Source organism: Adiantum capillus-veneris, chromosome 9 (genome assembly GCF_014529385.1).
Source record: "Adiantum capillus-veneris isolate H3 chromosome 9, ASM1452938v2, whole genome shotgun sequence".
In the NCBI taxonomy this organism is placed as follows: Eukaryota; Viridiplantae; Streptophyta; class Polypodiopsida; order Polypodiales; family Pteridaceae; genus Adiantum; species Adiantum capillus-veneris.
The window spans coordinates 130,501,798-130,525,826 of record NC_140939.1 but is presented as its reverse complement, the minus strand read 5'-3'; the positions used below and the strand labels follow the sequence as shown (position 1 = coordinate 130,525,826).

At 42.9% G+C, this 24,029-nt stretch overlaps 1 protein-coding gene across 5 annotated transcripts in view; it reads left to right on the top strand.

Moving 5' to 3' along the window:
* Positions 1-23,413, top strand: part of LOC147451177 (chromatin remodeling protein EBS-like) — a 119,278-nt gene extending 95,865 nt beyond the window's left edge. For 2 of the 5 annotated variants that reach the window (XM_086520136.1, XM_086520133.1), the window contains exons 4-6: positions 4,110-4,248; positions 5,754-5,873; positions 23,152-23,413. In XM_086520136.1, the coding sequence (XP_086376262.1) occupies positions 4,110-4,248; positions 5,754-5,765 (151 nt within the window). In that variant the 3' untranslated portion in view covers positions 5,766-5,873; positions 23,152-23,413. Of the gene's footprint in view, positions 1-4,109; positions 4,249-5,753; positions 5,874-20,475; positions 21,097-21,712; positions 22,007-23,151 lie in introns of those variants that run through there. The other 3 variants (XM_086520134.1, XM_086520135.1, XM_086520137.1) reach the window with 3 other exon arrangements.
* The last annotated feature ends 616 nt before the right edge of the window (positions 23,414-24,029 follow it).

Here is a 24,029-nt window from a genome sequence, read left to right as displayed (position 1 = left end):
TGCTTTTGAGTTTAATTGCTTTTGGGGCTCTGCTTTTGGGCATCCCTTGTAAGAATAAAAGAGCCCTAAGGGCCTCACTTCTAAGGGCATCTGGACGCAGAGTCTGAGAGCGGAGGACCTTGCGGGAGTTGTACTTTGCTCAAAGGTTAATATAAAAGAAATACCAAAAGGGGCGCCAATCTTTGGGGCCAATCTCTCTGGGCACGGAACTAAGCCGGGCCGTGTCTACCAAATTGAACTGTGATGTTAAACTTGTGAAGTATTTTAAGCGATTCTCTCTCATGTCGCGATAGAATCTAGACTTGGAGTGCCCAAGTTTGTTACATTTAAAGACCATGCTGTGTGCCACATAGGGGTTGAGGAATATGGTCCTGACAAAGTGCTATAATCTACCGTTTGCTGGGCATAGGGCATTGAGAGTTACCTTGAAGGGTGTCGAAAAGTATTTCTACTAGCCTCGGCTTAGAAAGGATGTGGATGAGTTTGTACGCACCTGTTTGTTGTGTTAGAAGGTCAAGTTTGACAGATACAAGGCACTAGGTCTACTACAGCCTTTACCTATTTGTCACCGACCTTGGGAGAGTATAGCAATGGACTTTATCTTCGATCTTTGGTCTTCCAAAGACTGAGAGTGGGCATGATGGCATTTGGACAGTTAGCGACCGGTTTAGCAAACATGCTCACTTTATCCCGGTAAAGAAGATAGTGAAAGCAGATCATTTGGCCAAGTGGTTTGTTTCACAGATTTTGAGATTACATGGTATGCCTAAATCTATCGTGTCGGATAGAGATGCCCAATTTACGAATTTGCTCTGGAGAGCAATATGGGAGAATATAGGCACACGGCTTAAATTCTTGTCCTTGTTTCATCCACTGATAGATGGGCAATCGGAGATAGCCAACTCAATGGTTTTAGACTTGTTGAAGTCGTATATCTCCAATCAGAAGACTCAATGGGAAAGTTTTTGCCCTTGGTGGAGTTTGCTTACAACAACACAATTCACATGTCTACAAGGAAGGCGCCATTTGAGATTGTTGAGGGTGTTACAAAGATTTTACCGATTCTAAGCACCAAGGATAAGATTTTTGAAGCAGATTAGTATATACAAGATCTAGACACTGCTTCTGCGAAGGTACGGGAGGCTTTGGAGAAGTCTCAAGCATGGCATAAGAAGGCAGCAGACAAGCATCAACGTGACATGCAGCTGAAAAAAAATGATTGGATGCTACTCAAGTTTGAAAAAGCATGTTTATGAAAAGGGAAGGGTAGGAGAGGCTTTTTCCAAGCTAAGTATGAGATACTATGGACCCTTCAAAGTATAGGAAAAGACTAAAGGTACCATATACTTTGAAGATTCACAATGCATTTCATGTAAGTCTATTGAGAGAGTCAGACGAGCAACCAAAAGTGGAAGAGACAGAAGAGATACTCATTTCAGAACAAGTCCTCGCTCACAAGGAAAGTGAAAGCTAAGTGGACATGACGCTATTAAGTCACTAGTCAAGTTTAGGAATAAATCCGGCTCTTGATGCCAAGTGGATGGAGGAGGACTTAGTAGATACTCCTCAGGTACTAGAGCTTTACCTTGAGGCTTTTGGTTTAGGACCGACTATTCCAAAGGTTACAAGAGGAGAGTCACTCCACTTCCTTGTCATAGGCTACCTCGATCGGAGTAAAGTCATTGATTTCTTTTGAGATTTCAGGGATACTGATTGTATTTTCCTGAATGATTTTATGTAAAGATGTACATTTGAAATGAAATTCTTTAAAATGAATATGTTACATGTGCTCTTTCATTTGTGTATTGTTTGAGTACGTGTCGGAAAGATTAAATGACTGCAACATTTTATCTTAGTCACCTGAGGGGGGATGTGAATGTGATACTAACGCAATTTAGTAAATTAAGACATTTTTGAAAAGATTAGCGTGGTCTGGAAGTGATTACTAAACAAGTTACAATGATCATTATTCTCATCTAAGATCTCAATGGGGATAGTGATATTTATTTGATGTGAATGTTCAGTGAATGTGCAAGTGCTGGATATATGTCGACTAGTATGTTCAGTGTTTACTGAACTAGTTTCTATCCTATGCCTGTTTTGCAGGCGTAATCGTGGGCAATTACAATTATTTCAAGGGGGGAGGGGGTATGCCACAAATTGATGATGTGCCATGCATGTGGCATGGGCTAATTGACAGAACCAGGTTGAGAGACCTAAAACCTAATGGTAGAAGTAGAAGAAGTTTTTACCAACTTGCAGATTCTGGCCGAGTGGCCTAGGAGGGTTAGGTTTAAAAACCTATACTAACTTATTAGAACTTGGCCGAGGTGCCCAAAACCCCTAAAATAAAGCAGGACCCACAAATTGGGAAAGGCTGATGATGTGGCAGCGTTGTACAGATTTCCGCTAATTGTGCTACAGCTTTTGGGGCATCAGTTTTTGGTCCAGTTGCTTTTTCATGTACCTGCTTTGGGGATAGGCCAAGGGCCTTTATAAGTGTGCGAGGGCCTCACTTCTTAGCAGATTGGTTGAGAGCACTGTGAGAGAGAGGACCCTCGGACATTGACTCTTGCAAAGTAATAATAAAGAAATACCGGAAGGGGCACTAGTCTTTGGGGCTAGTGCATCTTGGCTCGGAACTCATTTGTGCTGTGTCGACTCTCTCTCTCTCTCTCTCTCTCTCTCTCTCTCTCTACACACACACACACACACACACACACACACACACACACACACACATATATTCAAGTTTATTCAGTTTTTTGTGGTTTCCTTACATGTGTTGTAGTTGATCTTTGATTTGGAGTGTCCAAGTCTATCACAACTGCACTCACCACAAGGGTCCACAACTCTCCCCACAATGATGCCCCAGGATATTCAAGAAAACTCCAGGCACTGCTATGTAGAGGTAATGTAGCTAGGAAAATTAGACAAAGACACTCTCTGAGCATTGGCTAGGGCCCTTCCAATTACTTCCGAGAGAAGCTGTTGAATCAATAGATGCAACTTTTTCTCTTTGACACCAGTACAGTTGAGAGCATTGGCTAGGGCCCTTCCAATTATCTCTGAGAGAACCTGTTGGATCAATAGATGCAACTTTTACTCTTTGACACCAGTACAGTTGAGAGGGAATAATAACTGAAGGCAGTGTTGAGACCTCCAATGTTCAACCCTAATTCTAGTTTATATGATGATGGCAGGTAGGTAGCTGTATTCCCTCCAATAGCCTCGGTCATTCTATCATATATTCTGAAATTGTTAAGCTTTGTAATCTGATGCCCCTTTGCGTATACTCTATACTGGCTTAAAAGTGGTACATTTAATATGAATATTTTCTCTTCCCCCTACTTCTTCTGCGTTTGTTAGAACATTTTCCCTTCCCCTACCCACTTAAAGTCAAGATTATTGTCTAATGGTTTCTCTCTTAGAAAAGTACCCTTCTTCCTTGTCAGGATAAGTAATCTATACATGCTCGTGCACGTGTGTGTGCACGTGCACACACACACACATATGTGGAAGTGTGTGTGTTCCAAGTGTACGTGTACGTATTCCAAGCTCAGTCTTGTCCTATTGGTTGATGTGGTACTCCACTCCTACTCATATATATGTACGTTGGTCTGTGCACACATATTCTAAGTTTCTTTGGATTGATGTGGTACTACAACCCCGTTAAAGCAAGGTAAAGTTAGTAGCTTTTGACGATTGCAATGTTTTATTTTCTTTGGTATCTTTCCACCTTTTTTCCTCCAGCCTTTAGCATTTAGTGACTGGCACTAGTGGGAAATCAAGCAGGCCTACTAGTCTCACTGCTTGCTGCATTTTGTCAAACATAGCCCATTATAGAACCAAAGAAAAATCCAAGTCGATAGAGCTTTCTGTTTCGCTTTCGATTGAGGAATACAATTTCTTCAGATCTAGGCACGACTGGACCAGTTCTAACCCCTGCATCATTTGGTTCCCAAATCTATAAACCTCTTCATGAGGCTGGCTGACTGATTACTAAATCTTTTATAAGGTGGAGGCTTAAAATAGAAGTCCTTATAGATTTTGTAGAACTTTGTGCAATTCGTAAAGCAGTAAGCACTCACTTTGTGTACATTTTGCAGGTTTCATCCTTCATGTGTAAATCTCCCTATAGAGCAAGTGAGGAAGCTAGAGCACTTCTTTTGTTCTGATTGCTCAAAGGAAGCCAGTGGAGAGAAGAAATTTTCAAATAGCGGTCGAGATATGCACGTTGATTCAAAGGTATGGTTTAGCTTTTTCATAGAGGAACTCTTATTTCGCAATCAGGGATTTTGTTTTGTTAATCTTCAGATGTCCATCCTAATAGTCTATAAATCGTACCACTGGTTAAGCTCAGTCACACAGAGTTAAGGAAGCTGCGCACCACAAAATTTGAAACTAGACTTATTGTCCTCTACCTTGGCGGCGCACGCGCTCCTGTCCAAGCAACTCCAATGCCAGCCATGCAACTTCTGAAATCGGTACACTATAATTGGTGACCCCTTTGGACTAAGAAAGAGGGCCGCGTCTCTTCGAATATTGTATGAGAAACACATTTAAGCCTATGGGGTGCTGGAAATCTCCACGGACATACTGCATAAAAATGTCATGGCAGCAACATGGATAAAGGAACTCTGAAGTAGAAGCATAAGTGATCAAAGCCCTACTCATGCACTGAGGACTTTGCAATCTCCTGCAGTTGCTCAGCCAGGCCTACCACCCTTCGAAGGTACAGACTGAGGTTCCACTCACAACGATGGCCGTGGCTGAGCGACTACAGGGAATTTTAGAGTCCCGAGTGGAGGAGGACGTCTTTGAAATCTTTGCTGGCTATGCCTCTACTTTAGATGTCTTGTTATCCATGTGGTTGCCATGACATTATTATGCGGTAGGCACGGGAGATTTCCACCAGACCCTTTTGGTTGTTTGGGGGGGGGGGGCTCTGGGGTAGATGTGTTTTTCATACAGTATTTTAAGTGAATGGGCCCTGTCTTTCTTCGTTCAGTGGGGTCACCAACTAAAGGGTACTAATTTCAAACGTTGTATGACTGACCTTGGACGACTTACCAGTTATTGATGCATTGGTAGAGCAGACTTGATGGAAGGCATAGGGGATGCAATGACGGTTCAAATCCCCAAGATCGTAAAACTTGTGGTGCGGACACCCAATTTTCAGACACCGTACAATGGTCTAGACTATATGTCCTCTTAGCTTGATTTCTTAACACTAGTCTTATAGAGAGAACACCACTTTTGTGGTTTTAAGAGACTTTTGTAAAAAAATCGTCAATCATCTATAAGAGGCCTTGAAGGAAAACCCTTTCATGAAAATTTGCCCAATACATTGTATCAGCTGACTAAAGGCATGTTTCCATGGCCATCTTTGAGGATTAGTTTGTCAAAATGCACAAAATTTCACTATATTTCTCAAAAGTAGGTCAGGTAATTTTTGAGTAGTTTCATGAGTTTTTAATTTGTATACAAAAGTTATCGTCAATCCACCAAAATTTGGCATGAGTGAGGTTAGTGGCTAAGATATAAGATTAGTATTAATTTAAAGAGATGTGTTGGAACCCATTGGGTTCGTAATTTGGTCAGTGAGATTTAGGAATGTATATCTACTTTAATATACTTACTGGTGCAGCGAGATTGGGAATGGTAGGGCTTTTTTGAGATGAGTTTCTATGGTCTTGTTAATAAATTTTGCTTTAGTCAATGCTTTTGCTCATGCATATTGGGTTTTGCAGCACTTTGGATGATTTTCATATCAACCACTTATATACCATCTATCAAAACACATATACAAACTCTTGTGGCGTGGACTTTATATGCAATCGCTTTTTGATGGAGGATGACATGGTAATCAGGTAAGAGACTATTCCTTTTACTCAGTTGTCTTACATCCAATTCAATTTATTGATTGTTAAGTCTTGTAGAAAAGTTAACAGAAGAAGTGCTATTGCATATAAAATTTGGATCAGCTTGACCCCTTTGGTTCCTCTCCAAATTCAAAAACTGCTGTGATATATATGTTATTATGAATCTAATGGAACTTTTTAAACCTTTAAATAATGCTTCTCGTAATTGAAGTGATATCTCCCCCACCAATGGGATGAAGAAGGGAGACACACACACAACACACACACACACATATTTTTTTTGTAAATCTATTTGATTAATTTACTAGTGGGAAACCTCAAAGCGAGGAAAACCCACGCAAAGGGTAATGTGCATGGGGAAGAACACAGAACTACTCATCTGTACAGAGTAGCTAGAAACATTCATAGGAAAGCCGATGTATCTCTGCAGTGATATCACCAACTTCCAAAGCAAACTGTAATGATTGTCTAAGGGAAAGCTTGAAGAGTGGGAACGGGTCTGCATGAGTACGATGAAACATGTAAGCATTACGCTGACTCAACAGGGTCCAATAAGCCCAGTATCTGACCCACATAAAGAAGACCGCAAAAAGCTGTAGTGTCGGTAAGAAAATGCCAAATACCCAAAACCTTTTGTGAGAAACAGCCCCAGGAAAGTAGAGCCGCATACAGGCCGATACACGGCGAAGGAAGTCTCTAGTAATGCAGCAATCCCACAACAAGTGGCAAATATCCTCTTCTGCAGCGGAGCAACGGACGCAAGAACAGGGGCGAATATGATGCGCCCTAAGAAAAGTGCCAACAGGAAGCACTCCAAGCAAACAACACCAAAGAAAGAGTCGCTCCTTCAACGGCAAATGGCTTTTCCAGAGAGAAGCTTCCTCCACCAGAGATCAGCTTTGTGCATGTGCCAAAGGGCATTGCAATGATCAGCAAGCCATGATTGTGGTAGAAGAAGAGCAAAAATTCGACCCGCAGAAATATCTCGAAAAGGCGTCTCTCGAAGATCCCAATCAGACATGTGATCACCATCAAGTAAAGGTGAAATTGACAAAAAGTCATGCAACATACTTTGAAGTTCTCTCCAATACTGACGGTAATGCATGCCGAATCCAAAACGACGAGCGGCGAAGGGAAACTCAAAAGTGTATCCAGCCTCATTGACTACATCCTCAACCAAACAAATGCCACAACCAGAGAGAAAGTAAGCGTGGCGAGGGAAGCGGTCGACCACAGTAAGAGAAAATGCTCGGCTCCAATGGAGACTCTCCAAATGAATCGAATCACCTTCCTGCCGAGGATTCCATGAAAGATGAATCATAACCTCTTTCTAGGCAGACACTAAAGTGGAACCAAGAGGACATCGAGGAATGTACCCTTCCATCTTGCCGAAACCACGTCCTAAATAGATGGTTGCCAGAAGCTTCGATTTACAAAAGTTGACTTTGAGCCCAGCCGCAATGCCAAAAAGTTCCAATCCTTCCATAATCACTTAGACATCAGCCTTTTGATTACGAGGCATGAACAATGAATCATTTGCGTAAGCCTTGCCAACAAAGGTACGACCCGAAGGTAACCACAAACCATGAAGACGCTCAACAGAGGTCAAGTGATCGAGATAAATCAACAGCGGGTGAGTGGCTATAGCATACAACAGAGCACTAAGGGGGCAACCTTGCCTGACCGAACAACCAGGAGACCAAGATTTTGTTAATTCGCCTGCCAAGATCCCTGAAGACGTGCTACATGCATACAAGAAATAAACCACATTGGCGAATTTAGAACCAAACCCTAGGCACCCCATCGTGGCAACAATGAAATCCCACTGTACGGTGTCAAAGGTCTTTTCAATATCAACTTGCATAACCAGCACATTTTGATGAGTGCACTTAGCATACTCCATAGCCAAATTGTCCATAATCTGGCAACGTGTAATGAAACCATATTGAGCGTGATGGAGTCCTGCAAAAAGATTGTCCTTAATGCGGTGTATCAACATCTTAGCCAATATCTTGTAAATCATTGGCATCAAAGTAATCGGGCGCCAGTGAGAGAATCGCTCGCTAAGCGCTTGCTTAGGCAGCAATTTAAGTAAACCTTCTTTCCAAGAGAGTGGCAAATCCTGTTTCTGCCATGCCGCATTTATCATGAAAAGCAATGGAAGTTCAAGAGCCTTTCAAAAGGAGAGGAAGAACTGCATAGTAAGCCCATCCTAAGTGGGAGTCTGCCAACAGTCCAAAGCAAGCAACGCACTATGCAATTCCGAGGCAGTGAACGAGTCTTCAAGGCAACATGCAACCTGTGGGGATATGATCGGATGAACAAAGGAAAGCATCAATTGACGCGCATGGCAAGCAACCGAGGATGCCTAAGAAGTAGCAACAAACACTTGTCGATAATGGAAAGCCATGGCATCAACAAGTTCTTGCTTTGAAGAAGTCCAAACACCTGGGGAAAGCATAACCCGCTTGATTGCTTGCAAGACCCGCGTATGATGCAAATGTTTGAAAAATTGCTTCAAAGCACAGCCTTTATCCATGAAAGCCTGTTGACGGGCACGCGTCTGCCATTTAGCAAGTTTACTCTTGTCATTATGCTGAGTACACACACAAGCTTCCCACAACTCCGACATCTCAGAGTCAGACAAAGGCCGCAAATCAGCCAACACTTACAACCGTTGACAAATTTGCTTCGCATCCTTAACATCCCCCCGAGTGCACTGCATGTAATGCGTGCCATAGTCATAAATGACACTTTGCACCCTCATAACAAAGCGATACCAGGCAGCATCAAGATCAAAATGCATGTGAGCAAGAAGTGGGGGAATAATATCAGAAATCCTGTCACGAAAAGCCGCATAGTGAGATAAGCATTGTTAATATGTAGCAGACGTTTCCTAGAAAGAGGCCGATCACAACGAGACTGCCCAAAACTCACATTCAACAAAACAGGGTAATGATCAGATAACTATAAGGTGTAATCGATGCTGACCTCACATACAAAATCCTCATATTGTTGCAGATTAAGCAAATACCATCAATCCAACCGCGCTCGATAAGAAGAGTGAGCAATATGCCGAAAAGTAAATCAAGAGGCATTTGAGTGCAAATGCCACCATAAATCAATCATCGAGGTAGTAGCAAACAGATTATCCCATTCTAGCCTTTTCGCAGACAACATGTGAAATACTTGTGGTACTATCATCCATCGCAAGGGTATTATTAAAATCATCCGCAAAGGAATGCATTTGAAGTCCATAAACGAAAAGAGATGTCTCGCCATAGAGCAGCCCTTTACCCAGATGCTGTATGCGCATAAACACCTCTTAACTCATAAACCTGACCGTTCAGCAGGCATTGAACCACCCTCCAGCGGCCCCGCGGATCATTGTACAAGAGAGCTAGCTGAAGCTCATGCCGAACCAACATCAATAAACCTGAATAGTCTTGCAAACTAGCATATGCAATCCAATAACCCGCAAAATAAGAACACTGACCAGCAAAGTCATGCTGTCTGTGTTCTTGCAAAACAACTATATCTGCCCTACATGTATGTACATAGTGCCAGGTCAATCGCCATTTGTCAAGGTTACATAACCCACGCGCATTGTATGTAATGCCCATGAACTAACATCACCTGTCCCAACATTCTTACCTTTCCTGCATTTACATTCTCAACATTAGCAAACTGTGGATTTTGTTTTTCCCTTTGTCTACATTGAAAATCAGAAACTCCATTCAATTTAGCTTCATCAACAAATTTGCCTATAGAGGCAGGGGCAGAAGCAGGAATAGCCGAGAGACGAGGTTGTAGCACTGGTTCAGGACATTCAGATTGCATGTGACCAAATCTACCACATCGGAAACAGGAGTTTGCAAATTTGCCCCATTTGAGTTTAAATGGACGCTTGTCAACCCATGGATCCCCTGAATCCACCATAATTCCATCCAAGGTATGCTTGTCCGTATCGCAAAGAATGCAAAACCTATTGGTGTTCGCATCCAATTTCGGAGGGCAAATTACCTTTGCCAAGGTGAGCAGCCAACAACGGAAGAAAATGCCTCCACGTGAGAGGGAAATCAACAATTTCCACCCACACAGGACATTTGTGACGAATAAGACTTTGATAGTCCTTCGTAAGTGCCCACAGTAGAACATGAGTCATCTAGGTGTCAAAAAAGAGCGGAGACATCTCCAGCAAAAGGTTTTTAGCTTCAGTTTCTGTGAGTAAAACCTCATAGAAACCCCGAGCACCAAAATAAATGCCTCGGACAGCCTGGTGTTTAAGAAGGAAATCAACCCATTGTTCGACATCCTGCGCAATAGGCATTTTGCTCGGGAAAAACAAGATGACCGCATTCATGGCGTATTGTGCTACCGGATCCATAAGGTCCTGTATTGGAATTTGCACCTCAAGGGCAGGTGCGTGGCCATTCCATGCTTTTCGGGCTTCTTCGAAGCCTTCATACAAACAACTTTTGATTTCAGCACTCTCCGAAACATTATCCATGGCTTTACGACGCTTAAAAACACACTGGAACTCTGACATACAGCAACTGGACCACGTACGAAACCAAAACAAGAGACTTTGTTTGTATTTTTGTTTTTTATCTATTCACAGAGGCCGCAAAGATATATACATCTGCCACAGAAGACATACATCTTGCAAGATTAAAAAATCCTGTTCAAGTGCAAACTGTAGAGCCTGTAAAATTGTAACTGTTACGAGCTATACTGACTGTAGATCACATGGCGTTGAGGATGCAGCAGGTCGCACAGAGGCTGACAGGGGGCGAGCAAGCACAAGACAACAGGGTTATGCTACGCAAGGGCAGACTGCTGTGCTGAGTGCAAACCGCTGCAACAGGTCGCAAAGGGCTCTAGACGAGCAGTCTACGCAAGTCTTAGGGACGCCCAGAAGCTAAGGTTCTCGCAGGTATCTCTTACACACACACACACACACACACACACACACACACACACACACACACACACACACACACACACACACACACACACACACACACACACACACACACACACACACACGTTGGCGCAGCGAGCTGCAGCACCGCTCAGGAGAATCTAGGGACAGAGCAGAAATTCAACGCATAGGAGATTCTTGCGACTCCACACTATGCTCTCTCTCTCTCTCTCACTCACACACACACACATTTTTTTTTTGTAAATCTATTTGATTAATTTACTAGTGGGAAACCTCAAAGCGAGGAAAACCCTCCGAAAGCGTAATGTACAAGGGGAGGACACAAAACTACTCAGCTGTACAGAGTAGCTAGAAACATTCATAGGAAAGCAGAGGTATCCCTGCAGTGATATCATTAACTTCCAAAGCAAACCATAACGATTGCCTAAGGGAAAGCTTGAAGAGTGGGAACGGGTCTGCATGAGTACGATGAAACATGTAAGCATTATGTTGACTCCACAAGGTCCAATAAGCTCAGTATCTGACCCACATAAAGAAGACTGCAAAACGCTGTAGTGTCGACGAGAAAATGCCAAATACCTAGAACCTTTTGTGAAAAACAACCCCAGGAAAGCAGAGCGGCATACATGCCGATACACGGCGAAGGAAGTCTCTAGTAATGCAGCAATCCCACAACAAGTGGCAAATATCCTCTTCTGCATTGGAGCAACGGACGCAAGAGGAGGGGCGAATATGACAGGCCCTAAGAAAAGTTCCAATAGGAAGCACTCCAAGCAAACAACGCCAAAGAAAGAGTCACTCCTTCAAAGGCAAATGGCTTTCCCACAAGGCAGAGAGAAGCTTCCTCCACCAGAGATCAGATTTGTGCATGTGCCAAAGGGCATTGCAATGATCAACAAGCCATGATTGTGGTAGAAGAAGAGCATAAATTTCGACCCGCAGAAATATGTCGAAAAGGCGTTTCCGAAAGATCCCAATCAGACATGCGATCACCATTAGGTAAAGGCGAAACTGGCAAAAAGTCAAGCAACATACTTTGAGGTTCTCTCCAAAACCGACGGGAATGCATGCCCAATCCAAAATGGCGAGCGGCGAATGGAAACTCAAAAGTATATCCAGCCTCATCGACTACATCCTCAACCACACGAATACCACGGCCAGAGAGAGGGGAGCGGTCGACCAAAGTAAGAGAAAATGCTCGGCTCCAATGGAGACTCTCCAAACGAATCGAATCACCTTCCTACCGAGGATTCCATGAAAGATGAATCGTAACCTCTTTCTAAGCAGACACTAAAGTGGAAGCAAGAGGACATCCAGGAATGTACCCTTCCATCTTGCCGAAACCACGTCCTAAATAGATGGTTGCCAATGGCCAAAAGAGGAAGTAACAACATGCTGACCAAGGTGTGCAACATAAGAGTCCAAGGAGGCTGAATTTGTTGCGCAAGTGTAGGCAACAACATAGGTTTTCGAGCAAGAACATGCCTGCGCAAATCCAAGATGTCAAGGCCACCCAGGCGTTTAGGAGTGCAAAGCTTCTCCATAGACATCACGCGCAAGCCTTTTTTCTGAGCATGGGTCTGCCACAAATGGGACATAACGTCCGACATAAAAGAATCAAAACAACGACAAGGCCAATGCATCAGTGGTGGCAAAAAGAACTGAACATATGCCAACAGGATATGCCAGCAGGATACTCTGAACAATTCGCAGACGAACATGCAATGGCCAAGTGGATAACTTCCAGTAGTGCAATTTGACATTCAAGCGTTGCATAACCCAATCCACTTTCTGAGAATGAGTGACATTCCATCCAATTGGATAACCCAAATGCCTAGTAATCACGTTTGGAGAAACAATCTCACTTGGCCACAATAGACTGTGCCAATCGCAAGAACAAAGAGGTAGAAGCTTCGATCTACAAAAGTTGACTTTAAGGCCAGCCACAATGCCAAAAAGTTCCAATGCTTCCACAATAACTTCGACATCAGTCTTTTGATTACGAGGCATAAACAACGAATCATGTGCGTAAGCGTGGCCAACAAAGGTACGACTCGAAGGTAACCGCAAACCATGAAGACGCTCAACAGAGGTCAAGTGATCGAGATAAATCAACAGCGGGTGGGTGGCTATAGCATACAACAGAGCACTAAGGGGACAAGCCTGCCTGACCGAACAACCAAGAGGCCAAGATTTGATTAATTCACCTTCCAAGATCCCTGAAGACGTGCTACATGCATACAAGAAATAAACCACATTGGCGAATTTAGGACCAAACCCTAGGCACCTCATCGTGGCAGCAATGAAATCCCACTGTAGAATGTCAAAGGCCTATTCAATATCAACTTGCATGACCAACACATTGTGATGAGTGTACTTAGCATACTCCATTCCAATCATAACATTAGCCAAATTGTCCATAATCTGGCGGCGTGGAGTGAAACCATATTGAGCCTCATGGAGTCCTACAAAAAGATGGTCCTTAATACGGTGCACCTGCATCTTAGCCAATATCTTGTAAATTACCGGCATCAAAGTAATCGGGCGCCAATGAGAGAATCGCTCGCAAAGCGCTTGCTTAGGCAGCAATTTAAGTAAACCTTCTTTCCAAGAGAGTGGCAAATCCTATTTCTACCACGCTGCATTTATCATGAAAAGCAATGGAAGTTCAAGATCCTCCCAAAAGGAGAGGAAGAATTCCACAGTAAGCCCATCCCAAACAAGAGACCGCCAACGGCCCAAAGCAAGCAACGCACTATGCAATTCCGAGGCAGTGAACGGGTCCTCAAGGCAACATGCATCCTGTGGGGATATGATTGGATGTACAAAGGAAAGCATCAATTGATGCGCATGGCAAGCAACCGAGGATGCCTGAGAAGGAGCAGCAAACACGTGTCGATAATGCAAAACCATGGCATCAGCAAGTTCTTGCTTTGAAGAAGTCCAAATACCTGGGGAAAGCATAACTCGCTTGATTGCTTGCGAGACCCTCGTATGACGCAAATGCTTAAAAATCTGCTTGGAAGCACAGCCTTTATCCATGAAAGCCTATTGACGGACACGCGTTTGCCATTTAGCAAGTTTACGCTTGTCATTATGCTGAATACACACATAAGCTTCGCACAACTCCGACATCTCAGTGTCACAAATGCGGGCACCACGTGCCAATAGAAAAGAACAGACTGAACAGACTTTTAGCACTTCAATAACAACTGTTCAATAACAACTGAACTGAGAGAGAGAGAGAGAGAGAGAGAGAGAGAGAGAGAGAGAGAGAGAGAGAGAGAGAGAGAGAGAGAGAGAGACGACACGCGACACGGAGTGGCGAAATTCCACCCCAGAGAGTATTGGCCCCAAACCTTGGCGCCCCTTTCGGTATTTCTTTATATTACTGCTGATTCGCAAAGTACAACAGCCGGGGAGCACCTCCTCTGCAATCTGCGCGCTGAAGAGTGCCAGAGAGGGCCCCCAAGGCTCATATTTAAAGGCCCAAAGCCTAAAAGCATCAAATATGAAAAGCTGACCCCAAAAAATCACTTTCCTAAAATTTCGGGATTACCCTAAAAATCCGCCGCGAATTCCGGGACGTCCGTACAGGTGCCACATCATCATATTTTGATGTGCAAAGTCTTTTGAGCGTGTTGCCTTTATGCCACTTGGGACCCCATCGGACGGGATCCCCATAAGTTGGTAGGACTTCTTCTTCTGTTGCTTGCTCTTCTTAGGGTTTCTAGAATTAGGGTTTGCAGGTTTTAGGGCTAGGGTTTCCAGAATTAGGGTTCAGCAGTTAGGGTTTCTGGTAGAAATTAGGGTTTGCAGGTTTTAGGGTTAGGGTTTCCAGAATTAGGGTTTCAGCAATTAGGGTTACCACGTCCTCACTCTGTGACACTTCTTCTACTGCTTCTTAGGGTTTAGGCCCCTCGGCCGGCATCTGTAAGTTCTCTCCATTCTTTAGGCTTTGACACGTCAGCAGTTTGTTACATCTTCCCTTCTTGAAAGAGAGTAATCGTCCGCGATTACAGCATATCTGCAAAACAACTCAAGTTAGCTCAAAAATTTCCGAGTGACATTCCGAGGGACAATCAATTTGCTCTTTTTATTAAGGAGTTAGCTTCTCCTTTCTGCTCTTTTGATCAAGGAGTTAGCTGCTCCTATCGGCTGTTTTGATCAAGGAGTTAGCTTCTCCTTTCGTCCAGATCGGAACTCTTGATATTCCGGCGTAGTAAAATTAGCCATCACACCCAGACCGTACTGATCTTCCTCGGGTGTCTTGATGCACTAAAATTACATACCCAGGCAATCTCATCCAATTAGGAATATTCAGTGGTTGGCACATCACAATGCAACACAAATGCTCACATATGCATGTTACAAGACATAGAAACATAAAGCCGCCGATGAACACTCCTCCCGCATAACCTAACAAGGTCCGGGCCGGGAGATATTCAACGACTCCCTCATCACTCCTCCCGCATAACCTAAAAAGGTCCGGGCCGGGAGATATAGAGGCCTTTTACAACCAAACGCCCCCCAGACCGCAGCCTGCGTCGTTTGGAGGTGCTGAGAGTAACCACTGCTCAGACTTCTTAATACTCCTCCCGCATAACCATCCAGGTCCGGGCCGGGAGTCACAACAACAATTATTTTACAAGCATACAACCAAACACTCCCCAGGCATCGGCCTGCGTCGTTCAGAGGTTTTCAAACATACAACGAAACGGTCCCCATGCATCGGCCTGCGTCGTTCCGAGGTTCAAACAATACCAAAACAGTATTTCTCACTTCTCCACCCAGGAGTAAAATCACCAATCATTGAAACCAGTATCAAACCAGAGTCAAACAATTCAAATCGGCACCAAAACAGGTTCAAAATAGATATCATTCATTTCAAACAAATTCCAAACAGGATCACCAAACAAGATCAAACAGAACTTAAACTTAAAAAACAATCTCGACATCAATCGAGCTCGAAAAGTCGACTGACTTTCCATCTTGAAACCTGCACCAAAAATTAGGGTTAGGTTCCTTCCATGAGGTCGTAGCCGAGCACAACATGGTCTATCAGCTCTTGGACAGACAGTGTTTCTTTGGCGGCGATGGTAGTCCCAAGAGATAGCAATCACACTGAACCTCCAAGGTCATCTGCTCGTGAAGAGACATCTACTGAGAGATGTCGAGAAATTTCAATTTATAATCTGCTAGGGTTTCCATGGCAAGCATTTCAGGATACCCCACCCTGCCAGAAGTTGCACTCCGAAGGAAGATGTCAGAAACCATATAACTTCGGGCAAAAATTTTCTTGAAAGCTTGCCAAGTACTTGGAGTATGCTGCTTGGTAGCTATAGACATCAACATCTGCATGGCGCTGCTTCTGAGAAAAACAGTGACTTGAAACAAATGTGGATCCTTCTCTTGCATGGCTTATGCCATGTAAGACATGAGCGGTGAAGACGGGAGCGCGCCCGATGCGCGATGAAGTAAGGGTTGGAGTGGCTGATACCTCAAATATAATTCAATTCCAATAGCTCTGTCTGCTCTTTTGTAGGACCGGTATGCTTTCAGAAAAGCACACGCCTGATGCTCTGATACCACTGTCACAAATGCGGGCACCACGTGCCAATAGAAAAGAACAGACTGAACAGACTTTTAGCACTTCAATAACAACTGAACTGAGAGAGAGAGAGAGAGAGAGAGAGAGAGAGAGAGAGAGAGAGAGAGAGAGAGAGAGAGAGAGAGAGAGAGAGAGAGAGAGAGACGACACGCGACACGGAGTGGCGAAATTCCACCCCAGAGAGTATTGGCCCCAAACCTTGGTGCCCCTTTCGGTATTTCTTTATATTATTGCTGATTCGCAAAGTACAACAGCCGAGGAGCACCTCCTCTGCAATCTGCGCGCTGAAGAGTGCCAGAGAGGGCCCCCAAGGCTCATATTTAAAGGCCCAAAGCCTAAAAGCATCAAATATGAAAAGCTGACCCGAAAAAATCACTTTCCTAAAATTTCGGGATTTCCCTAAAAATCCGCCGCGAATTCCGGGACGTCCATACAAGTGCCACATCATCATATTTTGATGTGCAAAGTCTTTTGAGCGTGTTGCCTTTATGCCACTTGGGACCCCATCGGACGGGATCCCCATAAGTTGGTAGGACTTCTTCTTCTGTTGCTTGCTCTTCTTAGGGTTTCTAGAATTAGGGTTTGCAGGTTTTAGGGTTAGGGTTTCCAGAATTAGGGTTCAGCAGTTAGGGTTTCTGGTAGAAATTAGGGTTTGCAGGTTTTAGGGTTAGGGTTTCCAAAATTAGGGTTTCAGCAATTAGGGTTACCACGTCCTCACTCTGTGACACTTCTTCTACTGCTTCTTAGGGTTTAGGCCCCTCGGTCGGCATCTGTAAGTTGGCTCCATTCTTTAGGCTTTGACACGTCAGCAGTTTGTTACACTCAGAGTCAGACAAAGGCCGCAAATCAGCCAACTCTTGCAATTGTTGACAAGCTTGCTTCGCATCCTTAACATCCCCCCGCGTGTCACAAAGTGATGACGTGGCGGACTGCAGAAACCCTAATTTTTGCCAGAAACCCTAAAATTCTTGCAAACCCTAATTTCTGCCAGAAACCCTAATTTCCAGAAATCGCGAAGACGAAATATTATTATTATTAATTATTTTTATTTTTATTTATTTGTGGAGAAATTTTGAGCGACGCAAATCTCAGCTTTTCGCTTTGATTTGGGAGAAAGAAAGAGAAAAAGAGAACTTGCTTTTTACTAACCCTCATTGAGAGAGAGAGAGAGAATCTGCTTTTGCTTTCAAGCTTTTGAGGCTCTGCTTTTGGGCATCCCTTGTAACCTTTAAATTAGTGGTGAGGGCCTCAACTCTCAGAGCATCTGGACGCAGAGTCTGAGAGTGAAACCCTAACCGCTCTCTTGTACTTTGATGATTGATTATACAAAAAGAAATACCGAAAGGGGCGCAAGTCTTTGGGACCAATATCTCTAGGCACGGAACTCCGCCGGGCCAGTGCAAATCTATTGTGATCTGTGAATTGTTTTGAAGTGGTTATTTGGTGCTGTCGCGGTTGATTCTTGACTTGGAGTGTCCAAGTCTGTTACAGCGTGCACCGCATGTAATGCGTGCCATAGTCATAAATGATACTTTGCACCCTCATAACAAAGCGACACCAGGCAGCATCAAGATCAAAATGTATGTGAGCAAGAAGCGGAGGAATAATATCAGAAATCATGTCACGAAAAGCCACATGAGTGAGATAAGCATTGTCAATATGTAGCAAACGTTTTCTAGAAAGAGATCGATCACAAAGAGACTGCCCAAAATTCACATTCAACAAAACAGGGTAATGATCCGATAACTTCAAGGTGTAATCGATGCTTACCTCACATACAAAATCCTCATATTGTTGCAGATTAAGCAAATACCATCAATCCAACCGTGCTGGATAAGAAGAGTGAGCAACATGCTGAAAAGTAAATCCAAAAGCATTTGGGTGCAAATGCCGCCATAAATCAATCAATGGAGTAGTAGCAAACAGATTATCCCATTCTAGTCTTTCCGCAGACAACATGTGTGAATTACCTGTGGTACTATGACCCATCACAGGGGTATTATTAAAATCACCGCAAACGAATGCATTTGAAGTTCATAAACGAGAAGAGATGTCTCGCCATACCCAGATGGTGTATGCGCATAAACACCTCCAAACTCATAAACCTGACCGTTCAACAGGCATTGAACCACCATCCAGCTGCCCTGCGGATCATTGTACAAGAGAGCTGGCTGATGCTTTGCCGAACAAGCATCAATAAACGTGAATAGTCTTGCAAACCAACATATGCAATCCAATAACCAACAAAAATAAGAACACTGACTAGTAAAGTCATGCTGGTTGTGTTCTTGCAAAACAACTATGTCTGCCCTACATCTATGTACATAGTGCCAGTTCAATCGCCATTTGTCAAGGTCACATAACCCACGCACATTGTATGTAATGCATTTAATGGGACTCTGCATTAGAAATCTTATGTACAACGGCAAGAAACACATGGATCAAGTCGAGATGCCCATATGGACATCTTCATCCAACACATTCATGCCAGAACCCATCCACTGAGTGAAAGCAGGAGACTTGTCCATAGGATTTTACCTGAGAGGTGGAAGCCTCACATAAAAGTACATCCTTATAAGAATGCATTGCTTTTTCCCAGGCATCAATCAACGTGCGATTGTCATTGCAGGGAAGCTGCTTAAGAGATACATTCTTGTTTGCGTTAACTAGAGGAACATAATAACGGGAGGAAGTTGGACTACGAATTTCACTGTCTTTTTAGGCACCGCCCATGAGCTAACATCACCCGACGCAACATTTTTGCCTTTCCCTGCATTTACATTCCCAACATTAGCAGACTTTGGATATTTTTTTCTCCCTTCGTCTACATTGGGAATCACCTTCATAGTAGAAACTCCATTCAATTTAGCTTCACCAACAGATCTGCCTATAGGGACAGGGGCAAGAGCAGGAACAGCTGAAAGAGGGGCCTACAGAACTGGTTCAGGACATTCAGATTGCATGTGACCAAATATACCACATCGGAAACAGGAGTTTGCAAATTCGCCCCATTTGAGTTTAAAAGGACGCTTGCCAACCCATGGATCCCCTGAATCCACCATAATTCCATCCGGGGTATGCTTGTCCGTATCCCAAAGAAGACAAAACCTATTGGTATTCGCATTCAATTTCGGAGGGCAAATTACCTTGCCAAGCTGAGCAGCTAGCAACGGAAGAAAATGCCTCCACATGTGAGGGAAATCAACAATTTCCATCCACACAGGACATTTGTGACGAATAAGGCTTTGATAGGCCTTCGTAAGTGCCCACGGTAGAACATGAGTCATGTGCGTGCCAAAAAAGAGGGGAGACATCTCCAGCAAAAGGTTTCTAGCTTTAGTGTCTGCCAGTAAAACCTCATAGTAACCCCGAGCACCAAAATAAACGCCTCGGACAGCGTTGCGTTTCAGAAGGAAATCAACCCATTGTCTGACATCTTGCGCAATGGGAATTTTGCTCGGGAAAAACAAGATGACCGCATTCATGGCATATTGCACGACCGGATCCATAAGGTCCTGTACTGAATTCGCACCTCAAGGGCAAGTGCCTGACCATTCCATGCTTTCCGGGCCTCTTCAAAGTCTTCATACAAACAACTTTTGATTTCAGAAGCACTCTTTTAGACATTGTCCATGGCTTTATGATGCTTGAAATCACAGTGGATTTTTGACATACAACAAGCAAACCACGAGCGAAAACCAAAACAAAAGACTTCTTTTGTATTTTGATATGTTGTATCTATTTACAATGCCCTCAAAACATTGTCCATGGCTTTATGATGCTTGAAATCACAGTGGATTTTTGACATACAACAAGCAAACCACGAGCGAAAACCAAAACAAAAGACTTCTTTTGTATTTTGATATGTTGTATCTATTTACAATGCCCACAGATGACATACATCTCGCAAAATAAATGCATGGAAAACTGTATACTATGACGGACTGTTTAGGGTTTAGGGTTTAGACTGAATATTGACTGGGAAGCTGTATACTGTTACTGCTTGGAAAACTGTATACTGTCACTGGCTACAGGTTTTTGGCGCAATTGCTGTAGCAGGTCGCACAGAGCTGACAGTGGGCGAGCAGGCTCAGGGCAGCAAGATGATCCAGGGCAGCAAGGGCGGATCACCTGGAGGCCTGGGACAGTTACGCAGAGCAGCTGGGAAGTGGCAAACTTCGACTCTGACACGCTGCTGTAAACCACTGACGCAAGCAGCGAACAGTCCTCCCTCACGCGCGCATAGACCCCATCAGTAGCACGAAACGCAGAGGGGATCTCTCTCTCTCTCTCTCTCTCTCTCTCTCTCTCTCTCTCTCTCTATGGCGAGGGCGCAGAGAACTGCTGTGGCGCGCAGGAGATCCACGCGACAGAGGAGCACGAAACGCAGAGGGGATTCTCGAGAAAACACACACACACACACACACACACACACACACACACACACACACACACACACACAAACAAGAGTATTTTAACGTCGTAGGAAACTATCCCAAGTGACCTTAAAGATCTATCCGATGAGGAGAGTTGAACTCAAGACCTGTTATATGAGAGAGAGAGAGAGAGAGAGAGAGAGAGAGAGAGAGAGAGAGAGAGAGAGAGAGAGAGAGAGAGAGAGAGAGAGAGAGAGAGAGAGAGAGAGAGAGAGAGAGTATGGCTTACTAAGATCTCTAAGTTAGCATATTTTTGGGAGGTGAAATACCGCTTCATTTGGGAATCAATGAGGTTGTCAAGTGGGCTATAAAAATTGGTCTAAATTGCGAGATTAATCTGACTTTGACTCTCAGCACTCTTAATTGGTTAATGGTATGTTCATCTTCATTAGAGGTATTTTGATCATACTCTGCTCAAGATAGTCTTTTTTGTTTCACTTGGAATACAGCAATATGCCTTAATCCTGTTACAAAAATTATATTGTGGTAAACTATGCACACTAATGTGTATGTGTGGATGGAATCCCTCCTGAGTAGGCTTACCAATCCTTATTGAGGTGGATTGGCCTGTTATTTATCTAGGTTAATTGGATTGATTTGCCCATAAAATTGTTGACTTTGTATTTGGAAATGGTGTCACGCTCGATACTAATTGTTGTAATTACTATCTAGATGAAGTGGTTCTCTTATATAGTTTTTAACATTCATTTGTTCATCTATTGATGTCTTTTTGATACTGTGATCTCAACTGGATTGGAAAGAGAAACAATTTCTGACAAATAGTAAGTTCTTGATAAGAAGGAATGCAGGCGGTTTAACTTACCTTAAATGCTAGGTTACAATTTTCATCATCCTTGGATTTTAACCAGCAAAGTTTGAGAAAGATAACGGAGACAGCCTTAGGACAAGACCAAGAAGCTTGGGGAAATTTTTTGTAATTTTGTGGCGTTCACAGACCCCTAGATGGGACTATTATTAACCGCTTTTCGCCGTTCAAGTTGTGGCAAGTTTGTCCCCGTTAAATTGGAGTGGACACGGTGATAGTTGTAATGTACTTGCAAGAGGCTTGGTCTATTATTCCTACAATAGGCTTAGCTATAATGCATAGAGCAAGGATTTGTGGTATTGATATTTTGCGCTCAAAGAACGTACACAATGACTTAGGCTCTTGCTTGCAGAAGGTTAGTGGAAATTTGTGAAATGGTTTACCTTACATTGATGGGTTGAGGGTTTCATGATGAATGGAATTAGGCACTAGTTAAGTAAATCTTAATCTATGATGTAATCGATCAATTTATACAAGCTGGTAATAATATTGATGATGAATAACATACATTGGGATGATAAAGGATGGGTTTTTGGATTAGTCGTTAGGCAAGTAAAAGTGAATGCATGAATTAATTGATTTATTTATATATTGCTAACAAGGTGGCTCTGGGTGGTGGCTCATCAAAAGCTCCCTATACTACATGTTCAATAGGCTATTAGTAACACCCCTATATGTGTGTTATATTTACATTGTGTGCCTATTGACAAAACTCTCACCCCCTCTCTTAACGTAAGTGCATTTTGGAGTATTAATAATTCTCTCCGGTTAGAATTGACCAATTTGTACATTGTTGAAAAGGTGGTACAATAGGCTATTAGTAACACCCCTATATGTGTGTTATATTTACATTGTGTGCCTATTGACAAAACTCTCACCCCCTCTCTTAACGTAAGTGCATTTTGGAGTATTAATAATTCTCTCCGGTTAGAATTGACCAATTTGTACATTGTTGAAAAGGTGGTTATAACAAATATATGTAACTTTTGGGCTGGTTTGTTTTTGCTCTCATAAGGTGGGCTCTAAATGAACAACAATAAACTACGATAGAATTACACATCCAAATTTCTTGTAAGGAAAAGGAAAGGAATCTACAAAAACATATGCTCGCATGTGTGTGAGAGAACACATACAAATGCACACCTCAAACTTGATATTTATTTTACACATCAAATTTCTTGATATGAATTTTCTTTAACGAGATAGTTGAGGTGATATAAAAAACATTTTTTAGTTAATGACTACATGTTTTACCTAGTCCATAGAGTAGCTTGAAATGTATACAAAATTGTGTATCTAGATCACATTATATATCAAGAAATATTGAGCTTGGTGTCATTGTTTCACTGTCTTAGGGGTTGGCCTTTTGCAAGTTCTATAGGTATGACAAGGAAATGTCTGCAATATGTATCAACAAGGTCGGTTCTAACCGTGTGTTTTTTATGCAGGTGCCAATTCGACCTTTTGTAGTGTAGGATGAGCAAAAGCTTCCTTGAACGACTGTTTCTCTTGGAATCTTTTGAAATATTTTGTTCGGAAAATCCCTCCCTGTAAATACAAAGAAGACTTGTATTGTCTTATGTATCTTGATGTATGTGATATAAATGTGCGGAGGTTTTTAAACAAATACATGTATAGTATATTACACAATACATGTTTACACAATTTTCTTACATGCTTTCTTTAATGAAGGGATTGAAATTGTGAACACACATTGTTTGCCGACTTGTCCTCAACGATTAGTACCATGTAAGATTATTATAGAGAAACAATATATTGAACAATAGCAATGTTGACATGTATGAGTGTCTGTTGCTGGTACAATACGATGTTAGTAAGGTACGAAAGGTTTGTGCCAAAGCTAGTAGGACACATGATGAAATAAGGAGTCTCTAGAGAAGAGCTTAAGGTGCCAAAAGTTGAAAGGTCCAAATGGCTCTTTGCAACACATGAACTATGGCCTCACACCTGTGAACGTTGGGCCTTGGGCCATATGGCAATTGTGCCCAAAAAACCCTTTTCCAAAAAACAATTGGTCAGTCATCGATGAAAATTTTGGATGCCTAATGTACTACTTCGGATATCCGTATGTGACTAGATAGATCGGATGCAACGACTTGTTTGTCAGATGTGGACCACCTTGAGCAATAGTATCGAACTTGAGATCACTTTATCGTGGTGTCAACCAAAGGGAATTTTTGCGTTGAAATCGGAATATTAACCTAAGTTTTGGAGTGTAGGTTTCACTTGATCACAATCGTAGGTCTCTCTGGTCTCTTTGGCCTAACTATTGTTGTCAAGATATTAGTGTCTTGCCGTAGCAACT